This window comes from Dinoponera quadriceps, unplaced genomic scaffold (genome assembly GCF_001313825.1).
Source record: "Dinoponera quadriceps isolate SergipeBrazil2010 unplaced genomic scaffold, ASM131382v1 scaffold676, whole genome shotgun sequence".
In the NCBI taxonomy this organism is placed as follows: Eukaryota; Metazoa; Arthropoda; class Insecta; order Hymenoptera; family Formicidae; genus Dinoponera; species Dinoponera quadriceps.
Window position 1 is genome coordinate 1,044,497 of NW_014554818.1, and position 19,520 is coordinate 1,064,016.

At 34.1% G+C, this 19,520-nt stretch overlaps 6 protein-coding genes across 11 annotated transcripts; 3 read left to right on the forward strand and 3 right to left on the reverse strand.

The window, feature by feature from the left end:
- Window positions 1-355: 355 nt before the first annotated feature.
- Window positions 356-2,896, forward strand: LOC106742187. Its single transcript, XM_014614900.1, has 5 exons — window positions 356-619; window positions 778-1,336; window positions 1,586-1,882; window positions 2,232-2,368; window positions 2,474-2,896. Exons 1-5 carry the CDS (start codon window positions 580-582, stop codon window positions 2,632-2,634), a joined length of 1,194 nt encoding a protein of 397 aa, XP_014470386.1. The 5' UTR covers window positions 356-579; the 3' UTR covers window positions 2,635-2,896.
- Window positions 2,897-2,993: 97 nt separating this feature from the next.
- On the reverse strand, window positions 2,994-4,148 carry LOC106742190 (nucleoside diphosphate kinase 6-like). The gene is made up of 3 exons (XM_014614902.1): window positions 3,991-4,148; window positions 3,536-3,839; window positions 2,994-3,226 (listed from the first exon to the last, which is right to left on the reverse strand). Exons 1-3 carry the CDS (start codon window positions 4,066-4,068, stop codon window positions 3,066-3,068), a joined length of 543 nt encoding a protein of 180 aa, XP_014470388.1. The 5' UTR covers window positions 4,069-4,148; the 3' UTR covers window positions 2,994-3,065.
- A 142-nt stretch (window positions 4,149-4,290) lies between these two features.
- On the forward strand, window positions 4,291-6,912 carry LOC106742189 (torsin-1A-like). Its single transcript, XM_014614901.1, has 3 exons — window positions 4,291-4,875; window positions 5,342-5,607; window positions 6,019-6,912. The coding sequence occupies exons 1-3, from the start codon at window positions 4,692-4,694 to the stop codon at window positions 6,610-6,612; spliced, it is 1,044 nt and encodes a 347-aa protein (XP_014470387.1). The 5' UTR covers window positions 4,291-4,691; the 3' UTR covers window positions 6,613-6,912.
- Window positions 6,913-6,999: 87 nt separating this feature from the next.
- On the reverse strand, window positions 7,000-14,820 carry LOC106742186 (nicalin-1). 2 transcript variants are annotated; one of them, XM_014614899.1, is made up of 7 exons: window positions 14,792-14,820; window positions 10,744-10,931; window positions 10,327-10,656; window positions 10,020-10,229; window positions 8,805-9,209; window positions 7,780-8,000; window positions 7,000-7,577 (listed from the first exon to the last, which is right to left on the reverse strand). In XM_014614899.1, the coding sequence occupies exons 2-7, from the start codon at window positions 10,771-10,773 to the stop codon at window positions 7,439-7,441; spliced, it is 1,335 nt and encodes a 444-aa protein (XP_014470385.1). In that variant the 5' UTR covers window positions 10,774-10,931; window positions 14,792-14,820; the 3' UTR covers window positions 7,000-7,438. The 2 variants fall into 2 exon arrangements, with proteins under 2 accessions (XP_014470385.1, XP_014470384.1); XM_014614898.1 differs by lacking the exon at window positions 14,792-14,820 and adding an exon at window positions 14,551-14,785.
- LOC106742185 (piggyBac transposable element-derived protein 4-like) lies at window positions 10,938-13,946 on the reverse strand. 2 transcript variants are annotated; one of them, XM_014614897.1, is made up of 3 exons: window positions 12,955-13,946; window positions 11,806-12,885; window positions 10,938-11,728 (listed from the first exon to the last, which is right to left on the reverse strand). In XM_014614897.1, the coding sequence occupies exons 1-2, from the start codon at window positions 13,514-13,516 to the stop codon at window positions 11,819-11,821; spliced, it is 1,629 nt and encodes a 542-aa protein (XP_014470383.1). In that variant the 5' UTR covers window positions 13,517-13,946; the 3' UTR covers window positions 10,938-11,728; window positions 11,806-11,818. The 2 variants fall into 2 exon arrangements, with proteins under 2 accessions (XP_014470383.1, XP_014470382.1); XM_014614896.1 differs by having other exon boundaries at window positions 11,806-13,946.
- A 766-nt stretch (window positions 14,821-15,586) lies between the features above and the next one.
- LOC106742113 (eukaryotic translation initiation factor 4H-like) lies at window positions 15,587-19,478 on the forward strand. Of its 4 annotated transcripts, none has more exons than XM_014614747.1 (6): window positions 15,587-15,674; window positions 15,750-15,873; window positions 16,716-16,886; window positions 17,040-17,299; window positions 17,484-17,708; window positions 19,295-19,478. In XM_014614747.1, exons 2-6 carry the CDS (start codon window positions 15,842-15,844, stop codon window positions 19,435-19,437), a joined length of 831 nt encoding a protein of 276 aa, XP_014470233.1. In that variant the 5' UTR covers window positions 15,587-15,674; window positions 15,750-15,841; the 3' UTR covers window positions 19,438-19,478. The 4 variants fall into 4 exon arrangements, with proteins under 4 accessions (XP_014470233.1, XP_014470237.1, XP_014470234.1 ...); XM_014614748.1 differs by having other exon boundaries at window positions 15,659-15,674; window positions 15,771-15,873; XM_014614750.1 differs by having other exon boundaries at window positions 15,669-15,687; window positions 15,796-15,873.
- The last annotated feature ends 42 nt before the right edge of the window (window positions 19,479-19,520 follow it).

The following is a 19,520-nucleotide window of genomic DNA, read 5'->3' on the forward strand; positions in this document are numbered from 1 at the left end:
CTATGAAGAGATTTTTTGCCCCCAGAAACTTATCAACCTTGGTAACTTACCGATTCCCGGAAGCATATCGACTTTGATAACTGAACGAAACTCAGAAACTTATCATCCATGATAATTAATCGATCAGCGGAATCTCATCGACCCTCGGTAATTTATCAACGCCCGTAACTTATCGTCATTCGAAAATTTATCCACCCTGGTAACTTATCGACCTCAAGAAATTTAAATTGCCCACTATTGATCAGTTGTTATTGTGTTATCCATTCTTACCGACAGAGACTGACACAATGAAGTTCTAACATTGAACGGCAGTGTCGCTCTCTAATATTGAGATTTCTGGATCTTCCTAGTTTGTAATGGACGCTGTGTGAAAGACAAGCCTTAAGGCTGTACGCGGCCATAACTGCGAACAAAAAGTAAACAAAATTGTTTATGTGGTAACGGACGGTTGCGTAATGCTTCATATAAATTATGTGATAAAACTGTGTTAATCTCGTGTACAAACAACAGTCCTCTTTCAGTATGTAAATTCTAAATGTAGAGCAGTTATAGCGTCGACGAAATATCATTATCGAAAAAATGAAAGTAACAACACTAAAGGGGATCTTTCCGGACCCTAGTAAGTAATATTTATGCGTATGTGTGTATTTATTTTTTTTTATTTATTATGAACGGACATTATTAAATACGATAAAAATGTTACTGCGATTAATGACACACACACACACACACACACACACACACAGAATACTTTAGATATTTATGTATTATTTTCAGAACCACTCAAGAGGAAAAATTTCATTCATGAAAATGTGAAAAACCTCCGGCGAATGGAACAGTGCTTTCAAGCTAACAAGGAAGCAGAAGAGTTTCAGAAACTACAGCTGCGTAAATATCACGGCAGACCCATAGATAAATACCAAAATGTATCTGCGAGGGTAATCACTCATTTTCGTGAAAAAAAGAAACATGAAGATAATAACACAGTATCGAAAGATAATATCGACCTGACTCCAACTAATAAAGTGGAAAATAAGGAGCAAAAAGCTCAAGATGAAATTGATATACTTGAATCGGAGCATGTTACTGCTTCCAACAAAATTTTCAAAACAGAGATAGATTGTAACATATCTGATAAACAGAGAAAACCAGAAAGAATAAGCAAACACAATAAAAATTACAGTCGGCAAAAAATTTCGTCTTTACTAAATGTACATAAATTTGACAATGTTGTAAATAATATAAATGTACAAAATATTGTTAAGTGCAAAAATCAAGGAACCCAAACTTTGGATACAGACCAAATGGAAAGTATATATTCCGAAGGTATCATTCGGTAAGTATATTTAAATTGTTATATAAAGAATAGACGAGAAAGAAATCATCTCCTGATTTTATTTTCTTCCCCATCTTTACTTAAATATTTTGATAATCATATCCATCTAATTTTTTCTCTTAATAACTCTGACTTATTTCCTTCTTATTTATTGTGTTGACTTATTAATGGAGTAATATATGTAGAATCAACAACAGTAAAACTTTATGTAAGAGCTACACTTTCTCTCAATCGGATTCTCATTAACAGGTATCCCTCAAAAAGAATTACAAAGCATGACGATACAGTTAGTAATGTCAATTTAAATGAACAAGGGAAAAAAGTTTCGAAACTACAGTCATATTCTGCTGCAAACAGCAGAGGTGATATGTACACTCCTGAAGACTTGCGGAAGCTTGATTTACGAAATGCTGTGTCACCGACACACAATAAAGAAGTCGACTTCATCAAGTTGAATAAAGAATACACTTCCGTGGCTAATAAGTTGGCGATGCAACTCAACAGTGGTGCACTACCTGTACATTATCGCAAAGGAGTTGTTCCTAAGTACGATATCGCAAATAATACTCATCAAAATTTGCAGATAATCGAACAATTCGAACGGTAGAAATTTTATGATAAATCTTAAATTCTTCAAATCCTTCGGACTCGTGGATATATTCGAGCAACTTGTATTCGAACGTGAAAAACAAATTATGCGATGTAAACGCAAAGAGAGCAAGCGAAAATTATTTTTCTCTTCTGTCCTATAGTGAACATTATTTTCGCTTGATTTCTCTCCTTTCGATATTAAATATTATCCAAAGTCAAATTTTGAATACAAATATTTCTACTTTGAGCTGCTCGATCACATAGCTGAATATATTACAAGACATCTTTATAATTTTGCAAATAGATATCTTCAAGATAGAAAAGAAGCTCAGCAAAAAGAGCAGAAATCCAAAGTGGAAATGTTATATCCTGATTGTCCAGAGGGTCATGTACCTTTGCCTGATGACGAGCGTAAGGAGACATTGCGGTTATTAAAAAAAAGTGCGTATCTTGTAAATAATATTTAATAGTATTCGGGATATTTTCTTCCTTTAAAGGTTAAATGAATATTTGTCAAATTAATCTGTACCATATGTCTCAATGTAGATTATCAAGAATATGTCGATGAATTGAATATGATGCCTATAAAAACGGATACACTCAGGGCACAAAGGCGTAAGATGGAAATAGAGAAGCAATTGAATAAATTAGAAGAAGGGATTAAAGTGTTTTCACGTCCTAAAGTTTACGTCGAGATAAATGCATAGACTGTATCCCCCTTATGATTATATAACATGTACATACAGTAACTATTGTTGGCTGTTATCATCATCACGAAGTATCGTGCACTATATCGAGGGTCTAATATAATGAATGTGATTGTTTTATTGCCAAGTGTTGCAAAATGATTAATTGTACATGCATTTCGCACATACTGAAAAATTACTCTCAATTGTCTCACGTTTGAAAGATTTTGTGATTAAGAAAGGATTATAAAATTATTTTTTCGCAATAAAACATATCCCTTAATTTTGTCCATTGTTTTGTATATAAAAGCATAACAATTACATAATGATGAGTTTCTGAGAGAGTGGATATGATAAATTTTATTTAAATTGATGTAATACAGAATGCAAAAAGCAAGGAAAAGAGGAGAGTTGAAAACAACTAACCAATTATTTCATAACTCGCCCATTTTTCATATTTTCGTGTAGCTTTTGTCAATGGTATGTACGAACGATGTTTGATCAAAATACAATCTTCCTAGATAATAAAATAACTCTTCATTGTCATACCAGTTCCTTATGTTAAAATCTTTAAAAAACACAGTTATCTCCCTGCTTGCAGATTCCGTTGAATCTAGAATAAACAAAACATCACGACGTATCAAATTATTTTGAACAAATGATGAAAGCCTTCATTCGTTTTGGTAGTTATTCAAAATAAACAATTCGGAGAAGCCTATTCAATCGACTATATTAATATAATCCAAATATATCGGTAAAACATACATGTAAACATTTCTTCGGGATAATGGAAAACTTTAGAAACTTTTCATTTTTTGGAGCAACTTTCAAAGTGATTCAGACATTTGTGATACAATCGTTTGGAAAGTAAAGAAAAAAAGTTTCAAGCATCTATTATTACGGATGTTGTAGAAAATATTACCGGACCCATGAGTGGCGTTTCTAGTATCTGATAATCCAAACATTCCTCTAATGGTATTCTGTGCGATATATTGTGCCTGATAGACTTTAGTTGGACCCATCAATCGTCGCCACTTGACAATTGCATCATGCGCTGCTAAAATATGTATGTCCGATGGTCCGCTGCATATGAACGAAAGGAGACGATTATAAAAGAATCTGTCCCTGTGTTCCTTGTAAAAAAGCTCAGCTTCTTCACGAGAGATAGTCATCCTGCGTGATCTGACAACTTTGAAATCATTGTCGATTATTAAATCGCGAATTTTCTGAAAAATCAGAATAAACTTTAGTGATAATTTTTTCTGGAAAGTGTTTTAAAATTTCTCACTCGATTACATTAACGCGAATGAAATCGTTCCAATTAACCTCCTTCGCGAACTCGGATTGTATTTAATTTATAATAAGCGAATTTCGTACCTGAAGAGCAAAAGGGCATTTAACGATATGCGGTTTAAGTATAGCCAATGTTAACTGAAGATATTTTCTTGATTGCATGTTTCATCATCTTTTTCATTGTCTTATGAGTTCAAAGCAATGGCGGGATAACATTATAAACATTGGCCGCATTTACAGTGCGTTCGGGAACCGCACACGTGCGATTTGTTTCCATGATTTCGGTAGGAAAGGTGTGCCTTCGTGCATCGAGGATTCCGAACGCTTTAAATATTGTCATCCATTTTTTTGGAAATGCACCAATCAGAACGCAGTATTTCTATCCACAAGCAAACCAGCACGAAACAAGCATCGTGTACCACTGGCTTTAGAAAATCTTCAACACACCGCGAGTGAGGTTTTTGAAAAGCAACTACGAATGAATTAGCCTATAACCGATATTTGGAAAGAAAGAGAGATACAGTCAATTCGGAATTTGTCTCCTGTTTCTGTGCACCTTTGACTGTTCCGATCCTATTTCGAACGTTTTGTCCGATTACTTCAGCCGTGTTAAATTTCCTTTGTGATGCCTATAAGCGAAGATCTACTTTTAATTAATAAATCAAATTTAATTTAGTTAAGAACGATCTTAACACTGCTTGTATAACTTGGAATAACTGTTGTCATGTAAACTATATAGGGGGGAAGATTATAGAAGAAAATATAAAATATAGTGTTCATTAAAAATGAAGTGTTATATTTACATTTTTTTGCTTCTGTCCATCTTTATTATATCCATACAATGTGAGCTTATAACGTTTTCCGTGGCTACTGCAGCCTTGAGTAGTTTTGCTTATTACATGTATGATAAGTATAACTGCGAATATCAGGAATGTTGTACGGACAAATATATTCTCTCCGATATAGATAGTAAGTTAGCTATATTAAAAGTTATATTCTTCCATACTTTTAGAATATTGATATTTATTTATGGTAGACGCATATTCCATTCACTTAATTATAAGACTATGTTATTGCATTTTTGTGATAATTTCTTCATAAGAAGTTTGATCAAATCTTGAATGGATATGTATAGTAATACTTAATACTTTCTGAAATGCAGGAATGATATCTAGTTTATATTTTTAAAAATACTCGATACTTCTATGTGTATATATATATATTCCAATATTAAATATCCTTTATAAGTACTTGAAGTTTGTCGGCTTAGAACATCCTATATATAAAAGTGTATGTGTGTCGATTTACAAATCATCACATATTTCTAACTTTCTTTTTGCCTTTAGAATTAAACAAAAATCTAAAGTTATATGTGCTAATATGTATAGATATTAATTATTGCTTGTGTGTAAACATCTGCATAATAAAATTACAGGATTAAATTATATGCTTACTGCTAATCTGTATGGTCAGCAAATTGCTCACGAGACCATCATAAATGCACTTCGTGGATATTTTCATACACACAATTCACCAAAGGCACTAGTCATGAGTTTTCATGGCACACCAGGAACTGGAAAAACTTATGTAGTGCAAATGATTGCCACAGCACTCTACAAAGAAGGAATCCACAGTAAATATTATTACTTTTTCAATGGCCGCAACGATTATCCTTTGCAAAGGAAGATAGATGAATATAAGGTATTTTTTATTATCTATTTAAACTAATTTGTATGAGTAAAGCAGGGACTGAATACCGAATATAATTATTTCAGTACTGTATATATTGTTATTTTATTACAGTATTACAGAAATTATTACAGTATTGTATGTATTGTTATTTTATAACAACGATATGACAACAATTTCGATGTAATATTGATATTAAATGCCCAATATCTGTATCATACCAAAATTATAAAATACCGGCAATTGAAATAATTTTGGTATTCAGTCCCTGTTTTAACTTTCTCTTTTGAATTTTTAATTCTACAAATTTATTTCGAATCTCTACATTCAACAATTTTTTGTTACCCACTAAAACAAAACGGCAGGGACTGAAGACCGAAATAATTAGATAAATATATAAGAATACTGTTTTCCACGATTTAGGAGGAGCTGTACGAAAAAATTTCAGAAAGCTTACGAAAGTGTGAGAGATCAATGTTCGTGTTCGACGAGGTGGACAAGATGCCGGAAGGCCTACTGAACACGCTGGTACCGTTCCTGGACTACCACAGTTACCACAAATCATCGAAACACAACGAGTTCATATATCAGAACAAAGCGATCTTCATCTTCTTATCCAACACCGGTAGCGCGCAGATTGTGCGACAGCTCGCTAGTCTGTGGGAAAGAGGTAAAAAACGAGAGGATATGCGGCTACAGGACTTCGAGAAACTAATCGCTGATGGTGCGTTCAACGAGAAGGGCGGTTTTCACCATAGCGATACCATACAGACCAATGTGATCGATTATTATGTGCCATTCCTGCCACTCGAGGAAGTGCACACGAGGAAATGTATAGTACGTGCATTCACTGAACGAAATGTCATTTCTCCGAAGGAAGATATGATCCAGGAGATTCTGTCGCATCTAAGCTTTGGACCCAAGCCGCATAATTTATACTCAATGAGTGGCTGTAAGAGAATCGAACTCAAAACCGCCGCTATTGTGGAAAATCTAAGTAACAGCAAATCTACGTAACATTTCATAAATACTGTTCAAAAAGAAAATTGTTACGATAATAGTGATGAATAACAAACCGTACATACTGTGCATCTTAATGACATCCTGATGAGACTGTCCGATATAATCTTACTCGTACACATTCAAAAAGAAAACGTTTAACAATTACAAAATAGTAGAACTAATTCCGTGCTTGTACGTGTGTGTACTGAGATGTCTACGCCATCGTAATAATGTATCTTGTAAAAAATTACAAAAAACCAACCGGTTTTTTCCGACTTTCTTTTTTTACTTTGAATAAGTTATAATCTAGGTTGAAATAAAAAACGTGCATTTAATAAAAAAAGTGCTTAATTCTAAGTTTAAGGAGTACAATATCTCTTTAGAAGAAAAACTCAGAAAGGATAATAATATGGAGCTTTATAAAAAGGTATACCATATTTTTAATTATTACGTAATTAACAATTCGTGAAATAAATACATAAACGAATTTGTATGTTTGATATATCATGTCAACCGCAAATACCTACATATGCATCAACGATTGCATTCAGAAAACACAAGTGATCAATGAGCAGTCAATGATTATTGGCCTTTACTATTAGACCCCTAAATTTAGACTAATGTTGACGAATTACTCAACTGTTGCACAACTATTGTGTTTTCTGAACGCAATCAATGTGTACTTTATATAAGTTATCAGAGGAAATTCTCACACACACATACACACTCTCTCTTTCTAATTACAGCAAACGCTCTTTTCAACATAGATCGATTGTTCAACATTACTGAAAATTAATATTTAAATAATTCTCAGTTCCTTGCTTGTAAATATGAAATAAATTTAAGTTGTCTTGCTTTTTGCGGAGAGTTTTGTTGCTAGGGAATAAACGTATGGAAAATTGTGCACAATTATGTACAGTATCCCCAGGTACAAAATTATGCCGATTGTAAGAAAGAGGTCAAATACAGCCGGCTTTACACTGCAATAAAATAAAAATAATTATCCATATAATTGGAAAGTCTATTTACATATAAATATTATTTACTATGTGTAACATTTGTGTGCGCGCACGTGTTTGCCGCATATTTGTACATGCGTGCATGCGTGTGTTGTACGTGTGTATATGAAGTACGCGCGTGTTGTATTTGTATATAGAAAATATAGAAAACTATGTATTTTACCTATATACATTCAAAGTTGCTTTTGCAACATCATAAAATACAAATTCTGGATCCCGTTTATCAGGAGCGTGCAAAGTAATTTTAACATCTCCCAAATATCTCGTCATTGCTTCTTTCAAAGTAGCAACTAGTAAATTATGTTTATCTACTAGTAGGGATGCCGCTCTTGGTTGAGAAGCAAAATAATTAAACCATAAGGACAGCGATTCCTTTGAAACATCCTGCAATGATAGATTTTAACATGAAATTCCTTTGTATAAACATATATCGTTACTTGTCAACATTTATAATTACTAACTCTACATATGATTAATATTAAGATGTTAAAAAAATAATTTTCTAATACATCTTAATATGAACATTTTATACGTACATAGTTAAATAAAACATGTACAGAGCGCTTTACAATTAACGATATAACGCTCGTATTCAGATATAACGAATTAATTGGAACATGAAAGTTCTCCACTATTTTACACATTTCGCAATAATCGTTGAGAAATTAATTAAACTATATATATATATTAGCTGTTCCCTAAAGTTTTGAGGGCTCACTATAGGTGATTGTAGTTACAAATTTACCAGAGATATTTTGAAAGTTGATGTGTCATTTCGAAGCTTGAACATTTCTACAAATAATTTGCAGTGAGAAATGGAGATTTCGATGTGACAAATTGGAGATAAGCTTCAAACAACTATCCAAACCAATCAATGGCACCATCTTGTGTCTCCCTCATAAAACTTTTGCACGAAACATTTCTTTGTCTAAAATCTTATAATTTCTTGATATTTGACTGTTTAAAGTAAAATAGGACACTTTGTATATATTAAATGAAATAAACAAATACGTGGAGTAAGACGAACTTTGTAAAAAAGTGGTCTGTTCTTTATAGCCGCACTGCTGAACTGGCGCAATAAGTTGAAATGAGAAAATATATACTTTGTTCACTTGAGCGTTGCGTCATCATAATTATCAAACGCTCTATATATGTGCACATACACTATAAATGTAGTAATAAACATACCAATGAACCAGCGAAGATTTGACTAGAACTCAAATTATATATATGACGCGCTAATGCTTCGGAGACAACTTGAGTATGTTTGTACAACTTATCTATTTGTCCTTCTCTAGTGACATCTAATATAGTAGTTCTGGATGGATCTTCGTGACTCCTTAATGTAGATAAAGTCGCAGCTGGCAATCTTCGAATGCTGTATCTCTCATGTTCCCAAGCTAATATTTCTTCCGCAAGATTTATTTTCTTATGTACACCTTCAACGTTGACAGCGTACAACGATTGTGACACAGCTTTGAGTTCTTTGTAAAATAAACCACCAGACGAATTTTCTTTAGGCGGTTTCGATACATGTACGTATAAATTATCACTCGCGGAAACTGTGTCGAGGCATATTACGTAAGCTGCATCCTGTGTTTAAAATAATCATATATTCGAATAGTTACGCTATATCGAAAAGAATAGCAAGGGTAATTTACAAAATTGAGATTCCTAGCTTCTTACACTGTAGATACGAGGACGGTCCGATAAGTACTTAGCCTACAAAAGAAAAACGAAAATTTTGGAAAAGTGGCGATTTATTTCTCAACATAGTCTCCTTTTAGCTCGATACACATGACCCAGCGATGCTCCAACTTCTTTAACCCATCTGAAAAATACGTTTTCTCGAAGTCTGCAAAGGCTTCCGTAGCGGCGATGACCTCCTCATTCGACCCAAATTTCTGCCCGGCGAGTGACTTTTTCAAGTTTGGAAACAAAAAAATGTCGCACGGGGCCAAATCTGGAGAATACGGTGGATGGGGCAGCAGTTCGTAGTCCAATTCGACCAATTTGACCGAATGAGAAGGTCATCGCCGCCACGGAGGCCTACTTTGCAGACTTCGAGAAAACGTATCTTTCAGATGGGTTAAAGAAGTTGGAGCATCGCTGGGTCAAGAATCGAGCTAAAAGGAGACTATGTTGAGAAATAAATCGCCACTTTTCCAAAATTTTCGTTTTTCTTTTGTAGGCTAAGTACTTATCGGACTGCCCTCGTACATTAATTTTGAGAGATACATTAACTCTTTCCGGTCAAAGGATATCCCCGGCAAGATACCCATGCTTACAACTATTACGACCGAAGAGAGTTAATCATGAGAAAGATAATATGTCAGAAGTAAAAAAACCATTCCTTTCGTTATAGTATCAAAATAAGTCAGCATTCCAGCATGCCATAATTACCTGTATAATAGATCCCTCTAAACCATCCAATTGATCCTCTAACCATTTCTTACTACCCTGGTAATTTAATTTACCAGCTCCAGTTATAATAAAAACAAGATTGTATTGTGGTCTTGATCGACCATTAGAATATAAGGTAGAAAACAACCGTGCTATTTCTAGGAGCATGGATACACCAGAAGCATTACTGTCTGCACCAAAAGATAATTCCTACAATAGGAATAAAATGTATCACACGTTTTGTGTGTATTTCATATATTGATGTTTATAATTATCAAATGTTATATAATATCAAAGTAAGACTTACAGGTGCTATACCAGCACTGTCATAATGTGTCACTATCGCTATTGTAGGTAACTTTTCTTCAGCGCCAGTACCAGTTAATTTACCATGCAAAGTGGCGACTTTAATATCTGTTTTAGGAAGAGCTTGTCCAGAGGCTACTACTACTTGGTAACCACTAGCGGAAATTGAATTATACATGGCTTCCGCTGCCGAACCAGCTTTCTCATCAGTAATAAAGCCTTCCGCAATATCATCTAAGATTGTTTGAAGGTCTGAATGCCATAATACAAAGTATACTGGTATCATTGTTTCAGAACCATACATCATAGACTCTTCCAAATTCATAATGCGCTACAATCAAAACTAGAAGTTACCCAACTTGCGTTAATTATTTACAATAACATTATGCTAAAACATATTACAACTATTAAGATTAACCTGCTTCTGCTCCATTGTTAGCTCATTCATCCGTTCAGGTAAGACAATTACCAATGCACCAGCCTTATTTTTAATAGACTGAAAGAAAGATGGTGTGATATCTAGAGCTTTTGCAACAACACAGTGCCTAGAAGTACTCCATCCGGTCAATGACCTTGCTTCTAGGGAAATGGGTGCATTCCGACAACCTAAAACAAATATCATTTACTTTTAAATCTCTTCCATACCTTTTATGTACGTATGTGTGTATACGTGTGTGAGAATATATAAAATTAAGAGAAAAGCTAAAATGGTAGAGACAAGTTGTTGAAAATGTCGTTCAAAACAAAACTGAGAAACATTTGTTTGTTCATGCGTCTGTAGGTGTCTATAGGTTTTACTCCTGTATGTCCACTCTTACGGATTAAAAGTGGATAAGAATATTGGTATATATTTCAATTTTAGGAAGAAAATGTTATTAATATCACAAAATAAATCTTAAGAATTACTTTTGAAAATTTGAAAAAAAATATATTAACCCTTTTAGTGCCGGGCGAAATAGAGGTGCCTATGCGAGAATAACCGGCCGAATTTCACAGTTTTACAAGGGTTCGAGAAAATGCTTATAAAAACCAAACGAGAAACGATATTTACATGATTCAAAAAGCTGCGTATTATAGATGAAATACAGAACTAAACAATGACACTAGTTTATTTGTACTCATTTGAGAATTATAGAAAAAGCAAAGGTATATATGTTTATAAATGAAGTAAAAGTTGAGTTCTCTCGTACAAAACGTATTCGCACATACAAACAGCCATCTTTTCACCATAATTTTATATGGGTCAATTATTATGAAGCATATACTTTGTATTTCCAATATATTTTGTAACAAGATAAACAATATTACATAACAAAAATAAAACATAACTTGAAGGTACACGGTAGGCGCCAGGCGGATTATCTCTTTCGAAATATGTAATTGTTATCGGTAATATAACATTGCTGAAACAAAATTATGTTGTCATAAATATTTATATTTATATATTGCAAATGTGTCAAATTTTATTATTGCAACTCACACAAATAATTTATTTAGCATTCGTGGCTACTAATGCACACTCCATGCAATCCTTTGTTGCACTTATTGCAAACTGTGCGTGATTTTCTCTTTGGGCCACCATCCTTTCTGCTGCACACCACGCAAACCCTTTCCAGTTTTCCAGGCAGTTTCCGTACACCTATGCGGGGCACATTTGTTGAAGTTTCCGCTAATGGTGTGTCGCGTGCTATCCTCTTTAGTGCCAACCATTCAGTGGTTATCGACTGGATAACATCAGTAATGAATTCTAGTCTTGTTTTGGTTTTGCCGTCTGTATTGTGACGATATAATATGTAGGCATTCAGCACCATTCGGGAGAAAATGGAGAAAACTACTTTTTTCCAATATTTTATGGCTCTTCTTTCATCTAAGTATGAGTATAGCATCATGTCTGACGTGTCTACGCCTCCCATGTGTTTGTTATATTCAGCTACGATTGCTGGTTTTTCGACCTGTATTTGTGCATTCCTTTTTCTGATTGTAGTCGTTTTGTTCTGAGCCTTCTCAAATGTGGACATTAGTAAAACATTTTTCTTCTGCGACTTTTTTTCCCGGTACGCTAATAGTAATACTTCATTATTTCGGGCGTACTTAGATGCGCCCTCTTGCAATTTAGGCTTCATAAATGATGGAATATATTTCCTGTTGCTGCGGATTGTGCCAGTCAGATATGTCCCTTTTTCAAACAGTGCTCTTGCTAACGGAATGCTTGTAAAAAAATTGTCTGCTACCACGTGATAGCCTTTCATAAAATAATTTCCCATATTCAATAATTTATGAATCACGACGTGGCCAAGACCATTCTTCTTTATTTCTTCTTCATCAGTTTGATCCCTAGTTCCTCTATAGCAGAAGAACGATAAGCAGTAATGGGTAACTGCATCAGTCAACATCCAAAACTTGATACCCCACCTGTGATGCTTTTTATTTGGCAGATATTGAATCAACGACGTTCTACACTTCGTGCCGACTAATGATTCCTCAATACTCAGATGTTGGTTAGGCGAATAATGAAATTTGAACTTATTGTTTGCGTGGATAACGACTGATTGAAATTTCGCTGTAGGGTCATATTCTGGATTATCACGTGCTGGTAATTTTTCATTGTCTACTACATGGAAAAACCTACAAACTAATTGAAATCTGTTGCGACTGAACATTTGGCCAAACCATGGGATTTGTCTGTGGTTTGTTGACCAATAACTAAAAAGTGTCGGTCTACGTGTTATACCCATTTCCAAGAGCACAGCAATAAAAGCCCTTATTTCTGAAACTGTGGTTGCCTTCCACTCTGTTATTCTGGATCCTGAGGGAACATTGATTCTATTCAGGAACTGCCTGGCATATCGATTCGTCTCACTTCTCAATAAGCTCAAAAATTCTTCCGTAAAAAAAAGATCAAAATACGCTCTCGGCATGGAATTTCTTGCTGGCATATGTTTAGGCTCAGCAATTTCCACAAATTGTGGGCGAGGATTATATTCGCTGTCGTTGGCCACGGTAACTTCACGGAAATCTCTCAGCTCTTCCTCGGTATCGTTTCCCTCTAATTCTGATTCGCTGTCATCGCTCGCTTCACTATCACTGTAGATCCTACGTGGATGCTGACTTCTTGATGCCACGATTTCTTCCTCGTCACTATGTGCTAGATCCATCTGGTCAACCATTCGGACTAATTCCGCGTCATCCATGACGGGTTTTTTTTATAAAACGGTTGATGGTAAAATTTTCGTCAAAAGCAACAATGTTTGACACAAGTGAAAAACAACGGTAATAACACAAAACACGCTTTCAAACTGTAACTGGGACGAAATATACTGTTCACATCAACGATCGTGGAGAAACTAACTGATTCTACGTTTCACTGCGGCAATACGATGTTATTTTGTGTTGTATAAAACACTGTCGACAAGTACCGATAAGGGTCCAACGCCACAGCGATTTACGCCGCAGATCGAATATCGCCTGAGTGGCGACCATCGGTGTTTATGTTAGACTTCGGTACCTCCAAGCGATAGGAAAAGGTCGTCGTCCACAAAGAGTTAAAACGAAAAACTATTTTTTTTAATTCTCTCATAATGAAATTAGATCATTTATAACGTATTACAAATTTATTTTGAGATAGAGTTCTCCCGCAATGCGAATAGTAAAGCGCTACGAGGCGCGGGCCGATATATCGGCTCTGGCACTTCTCGCCAGTGTAGCAGGAGCCGATATATCGGCTCCCGGCACTCAAAGGGTTAATAAGCTGAGCAATACAAATTGGTTGGCTAACCATTGCCTGAAGTTTGATAGTAACGTTGGATAAAAGTTAACCAATCACCATGTGCTGCTCAGAATATTAAATATAACATTCTAAAATTACCATTTTTATGTATGAATTTATGTATTTGTGTATATAAAAATCATAAAAAACTAATCGAGTATTTGTGGAAATTTTGTAAAATAATTTTCCCTGTATATATTAATAAGTAATTTATATTATTTTCTGTTTCTTTTCTCTTCAAAAATATTACATACTTATTGTAAATTTTCAGCAAATGGAAAAAATATTACAAACTTATATTAATACAGAACACGGCAAGGAAATAAGTAAGATTAATGAAGATATTTAGAAAAAAAAAAAACAATTTGTTGTTTTTATAAATTTGTATATATTGGTTGGTGAAAAATAACACATCACAATATCCTATGAAATCATCACAAACAAAAATACATATCTTACCATGCGGAACCCCATGCAAGTCATACTGATGCATACGATACACGGGAAACTCGTGGGAGGCAGTCACAGGATTAACCGGCGAAATGATGATGAAGATTGGCAAAAATATTAATAAATAATATGGTAAATATCCCCGACAAAGTTCAGCAAAACTATCGTACTCCATCAGCCACATGCCTCTATCACAACAGATATATTACGCACAAATAGAAATGCAACGATCGGTATAATATTAACTTACGAATCTACACATAAACTTATACATTAATGCCAGAGATAGGACTAATAGAGACCGTATCATATGGATATCTCGAGACTTTTTCCCTGGTGCGCCCTCTGCAGGTGAATGCGGTATCTACAATGGCTACAGAGAAAGCACTGTTGTAAAATTCGTAAATTTCATTGGTGTATACTCTTAATTTTTATTAAATTTAGGAGCATACACGAAATCACCAGATTCATAAATTTTACAAAACCGTTTTCTCTGAACGCAGCTAATAAAAATTAAATGGGCTTCTGCCCACAGGACGCGACAACGCGCGAAGGAAGTTCTAACCAATCAACATGCCGTTTTTCGTTAAGACTAGAAGTTTACTGGCTTCCACCGCGCGTTGCTGCGCCATTATTGGGCAAGAGCCATTATGCTTGTCAGGAGGCTAGTTATAAAGCTAGTTATAATAGTACGTGATGAACGCCGCGGTCGTCTAATGGAACGACTTGAAGGGCGATTTAAGGGTTGTGAGCGGAACATGTGCCCCAAATGTGACTGCTGATTATTCTGCAAACCGACAAGGATGCGCCAAAGTAGCAATCATGAATATTAAAAAATAATGTGATTAATTCGAAATGCCTACGGAATGCGTCAACATTTTTGTCCGCGCGAATGTACGTCGAGATGTTCGGATGTTGCAACACAGCCGATAGTCCAATGAAGATACCTTGTCCTTCGGAAAGAAATTCTCTCATTGGATCTTATCGGCTGCGTTCCGACATCTAACATATTGCAGAACAGACCTGAATCCTGCGTACGTCAAGTAAGTATTGAAAAGCATCCATTACTGTGCGTTCCGAACTGCATTAAAAGAAAGTACTCCTATTGTAACAACATACGTTGTCGAACTTTCGTAACTATATTCTGTAATATTGTCATATTATACTTAAATTTAACTGTTAATTTGCATAGTATGTCACATTTTCAGTCCTTCACCAATAACATATAGTAAAATTACCATATTACGCATACAGTGACTCGTCCGACCCACGCGGTCCCGGTCAGTTCTGTGCATCCAATATGGCTGGTCGAGGTGGTTACGACGATTCAAGGCAAGTATTCGTTGTATTTTCAATAATGTTAAACGATTGGGAAGCTTCGGAAACAGTACTGTTACAATACATAAGCGGTGCGTCGTACTATTGAATAGAAAATGTTCTTTACAATCATTTTTTGACTTTAAGGTTAAGTGAATTATAAGTAACTCTAGTGCAGCTCAACACCTTGCGGACATTACGGATTTCGACTCGCAGCTTTTATTCCGTCTGATTAAACTTTAATTGTCACGTTAGAGAATTCGCGATAATATGGAACAATAAAGAGATCTTTAAATTTAATACGTTGTAACTTTCGTGTGGTGCATTTCAAAAAAACTATTCCCTATATAATAATAACCAAATATCACGCGCAGAATATACGATTGGCATTGTGATCAGTTTTTATGTAGTAGCCGAGAGTAATCTATCAATAAATCTATCAATAAACTTTCATTTCTTATTAAGTTGCTCTTATATATTGGTAGTAATAGATTTTCTCTAATAAGTTATATCGAGAGTTATAAGCATTTGTGTAATTCTATTTTCTCTCAAACTTTCTGAGTTTAGAATGAGCTAATATACAGCAACGTAAATATCCATAACAAGTATACAATTATTGGCTTGATATTTGGAAGACATGGATAACATTTGTGTAACCACTGAACGATAATTGCTATACATTGTTTTATATATATATATATATGTATATATTTCAAATTTCTATGAAATTAGATCTGTTTTTCAAAAATTATTAAATTATTGTATTTGTTGAATAAATCAAAGCTATTGAAGCTATAAAACTAAATTGTATTATTTGTACATAGCACCAATAAAAATAAATATTTTATATGTTATAGAGATTATTCTAGTGGTGGATATCGTAGCAGAAAACCTTTGCCAACAGAACCTCCGTATACAGCATATGTGGGAAATTTGCCAAATGGAATTGTACAAGGCGATGTTGACAAAATTTTTGAAAAGCTCAATGTTAAAGTTATCAGATTGGTTAAAGATAGAGATACTGACAAGTATGTATACAATAACATGTATTAACTGTACAGGGAGAGAGAGAGAGAGAGAGAGAGAGAGAGAGAGAGAGAGAGAGAGAAAGAAAAATAACAATAAATAATAATTAATGACATAAATTGTCCTAAATTTTGATTTTGTACATTATTTTTTAGATTTAAAGGGTTTTGTTATGTCGAGTTTGAAGACTTGGCTGACTTAGAGGCAGCGTTGGAAATGGATGGGGCAGTAGAAGTAGATAAAAGCTTGATTAAGATTGATGTAGCTGAAGGAAAAAGAAATGATCGAAGTGGTGGCTTTGACAGGAGGGGTCGTGGTGGTGGTGGTGGTGGCAGTGGTGGCGGAGGCTTTAAAGGAAGAGATTCTGGCCGTAGTGGATATGGCGATGATTTCGGTAGCAAATCTATGTATTCGAGTAAGCGTTATGCAATGCATAACGTAAATAATAATAGATATAAGTGCATTAATTAGTTATATTTCTATTTCTGCAAAACGCAATATTTACATATTAAAATAATACATGATATTTTGGTTAATTTTATATAGGTGAAAAAGATATCAAGAAATTATATTAACGCTTACTTCTCTATCACATACAGGATATAGTGATAGGAGCTCACATGGAAGTAGTAGACAAGGTAGTGGATGGGACTCTAGGGGTAATAGAGGCAATTATGGCCAATTTAATGAAGACCTTGGCAGTGGAAGTCGTGATTGGTCACGAAGTGCATCCAGTAGGTCGTACGCTAATAGACCTTCTCTTCGTGGCAGTGGGTCGGATCGAAAGCCTTTTCAGGACGAACCTTTTAAAGATCCTCTACCAGGTGTGTAGATTTTAAATATACATACATACTGGTGAAATCGCGATTGCTGTAAAAAAAAATCTTTAAGAAAATTTGTTACATTTTGCAAATATTTATACATCAATAATAATTATTATTAATTTTTTCCTTTTCATACGTACAAAAATATAAAGATGAGGTCGAAAAATGATTATGAGATGTTTTAAATACTGAAAGTATCGAGATAAAAAGTAAAATATCTTGAAAAGTCACTTTCACTTTTCGATGATCTTATCCTACTTTTATACACAGAATGACTAGAATGACTGTAGAAATTAAGCAGCATAGTAGCGCCTACAACTTCAAGTATATAAAAAAATGATCGATTCATAACATATCAAATGTGAATAATATATTCGCGTTGATGCAGCGTCACCAATAGATTATTTCAAGTTTTCATCAAATCAAGTTTTTTTTAAGTAAATCAGTAAGTTTTTAATATATATATATATATATATATATATATATATATATATATATCGGAAATAAAAATTGTAATGTAATGACATTTTTTTGTATGTAATATTGACATCAATTTTCGATTCCAATTAAGATTTGTGCTGCAATTCTAAACTAAGAATCATAAGAATGGTAAGACTTGTTCTCGTAAGATTCGTAGAACTTATAGCTAATAGTGCTACAATTCTAAACAAATATATGAATAAATCGTAAAATTATAAAGTCGTAAATTACGAAGCAATCAAATGATCGTGATACGTCATACGATACACATAGAATTGTAGCATAAGATTGGTGCAATCAATCATCTTGAAATTTTTACCGCAAAAGAAAAAGACAATTTTTTCTCGCTTGAAGTCAATATCCAATGTCACGCATGTATCCACGCACACACGCGCGCGCGCAAAGAAACTGTCCTTCAGATTCACACTCGTAGTTTTTACATATTGCGACCCGTACTTAGAAGGTATATATACACAATGATATTAACAAATGAAGAAATATTGCATTCTAAACGCGGTAATAATAATGCTCTGTTAGGGAAAATCGATAATAAACGCTCGATTAAAGCAAAATTCCTATTCAGAATTGCTAAAATAAGTTAACTTGTTAACGCGCTAACGTCTCGTTGATGTCATGTACGTTCTGAGGACCTGTATGTTTAGATGGTTATGTGATATGAATGAATACAAGTACTTTTTCGACACATCTTTCAGCGGTTTTCTAATTATCGTTTGATACACACACGTTTGAATATGTACGACGTAAGTATATGTAATAAGTATGTATGGGCAAAAAAATTGTCACAAAAGTTTTTTCGTATGAATTAAACTCTAGTGTAGCAAATGATTAACAAAATCATTTCCCTTAACTAATTTCGCAGTTAATAGAATTTTAATTTAAGATTCTTAATTACGAGAAATATATAATTTTAAAAATTGAAAAGTGCGATAAATGATATTTCGAATAATTATGTAAAGGAAAGATGGAATTAAAATTTGTCAAGAAATTTGTAATCATCAAAAAACAGAACAGATTGTAATATATCCTGTACATAAACACAATGAATTTTTATTATTACTAAACATGAATATTATTTTTGCTTTTAGACACTACTGGGAGAAAACGTTTGGAACTTAAACCAAGAACTATTAAGGACCCTGTCAATGCACTTGCAGAATCAACTAAAAATAGTTCCATTTACGGAGGTGCAAAACCCCGAGAAGAAAAATTGAAAATGATGGACAAGTAAAAATAATGATATATCATCGATAGTTTTAATTTCCCTACTAAGAAAATTATATATATATATGTATATATATATATATATATATA

What these genes read in the sequence shown, in the direction of transcription:
- LOC106742187 (XM_014614900.1), top strand. Translation starts at nt 580, where the DNA reads ATGAAAGTAACAACACTAAAGGGGATCTTTCCGGACCCTA. An exon ending in CGCAAAGGAGTTGTTCCTAA is followed by an intron (nt 1,883 to 2,231) that starts GTACGATATCGC and finishes TTTTGCAAATAG; the next exon opens with ATATCTTCAAGATAGAAAAG. An exon ending in ATTGCGGTTATTAAAAAAAA is followed by an intron (nt 2,369 to 2,473) that starts GTGCGTATCTTG and finishes GTCTCAATGTAG; the next exon opens with ATTATCAAGAATATGTCGAT.
- LOC106742190 (XM_014614902.1), bottom strand. Translation starts at nt 4,068, where the DNA reads ATGCAATCAAGAAAATATCTTCAGTTAACATTGGCTATACTTAAACCG. An exon ending in AATGCCCTTTTGCTCTTCAG is followed by an intron (nt 3,840 to 3,990) that starts GTACGAAATTCG and finishes CTGATTTTTCAG; the next exon opens with AAAATTCGCGATTTAATAAT. An exon ending in AAACGCCACTCATGGGTCCG is followed by an intron (nt 3,227 to 3,535) that starts GTAATATTTTCT and finishes TGTTTATTCTAG; the next exon opens with ATTCAACGGAATCTGCAAGC.
- LOC106742189 (XM_014614901.1), top strand. Translation starts at nt 4,692, where the DNA reads ATGAAGTGTTATATTTACATTTTTTTGCTTCTGTCCATCTTTATTATA. An exon ending in TATTCTCTCCGATATAGATA is followed by an intron (nt 4,876 to 5,341) that starts GTAAGTTAGCTA and finishes ATAAAATTACAG; the next exon opens with GATTAAATTATATGCTTACT. An exon ending in GGAAGATAGATGAATATAAG is followed by an intron (nt 5,608 to 6,018) that starts GTATTTTTTATT and finishes TCCACGATTTAG; the next exon opens with GAGGAGCTGTACGAAAAAAT.
- LOC106742185 (XM_014614896.1), bottom strand. Translation starts at nt 13,516, where the DNA reads ATGGATGACGCGGAATTAGTCCGAATGGTTGACCAGATGGATCTAGCA.
- LOC106742186 (XM_014614898.1), bottom strand. Translation starts at nt 14,725, where the DNA reads ATGTGGCTGATGGAGTACGATAGTTTTGCTGAACTTTGTCGGGGATAT. An exon ending in CTTGCATGGGGTTCCGCATG is followed by an intron (nt 10,932 to 14,550) that starts GTAAGATATGTA and finishes TATTTGTTTTAG; the next exon opens with GTTGTCGGAATGCACCCATT. An exon ending in GCAACTTTGAATGTATATAG is followed by an intron (nt 7,578 to 7,779) that starts GTAAAATACATA and finishes ATTTTATTGCAG; the next exon opens with TGTAAAGCCGGCTGTATTTG.
- LOC106742113 (XM_014614747.1), top strand. Translation starts at nt 15,842, where the DNA reads ATGGCTGGTCGAGGTGGTTACGACGATTCAAG. An exon ending in GGTGGTTACGACGATTCAAG is followed by an intron (nt 15,874 to 16,715) that starts GCAAGTATTCGT and finishes TATATGTTATAG; the next exon opens with AGATTATTCTAGTGGTGGAT. An exon ending in TAGCAAATCTATGTATTCGA is followed by an intron (nt 17,300 to 17,483) that starts GTAAGCGTTATG and finishes TATCACATACAG; the next exon opens with GATATAGTGATAGGAGCTCA.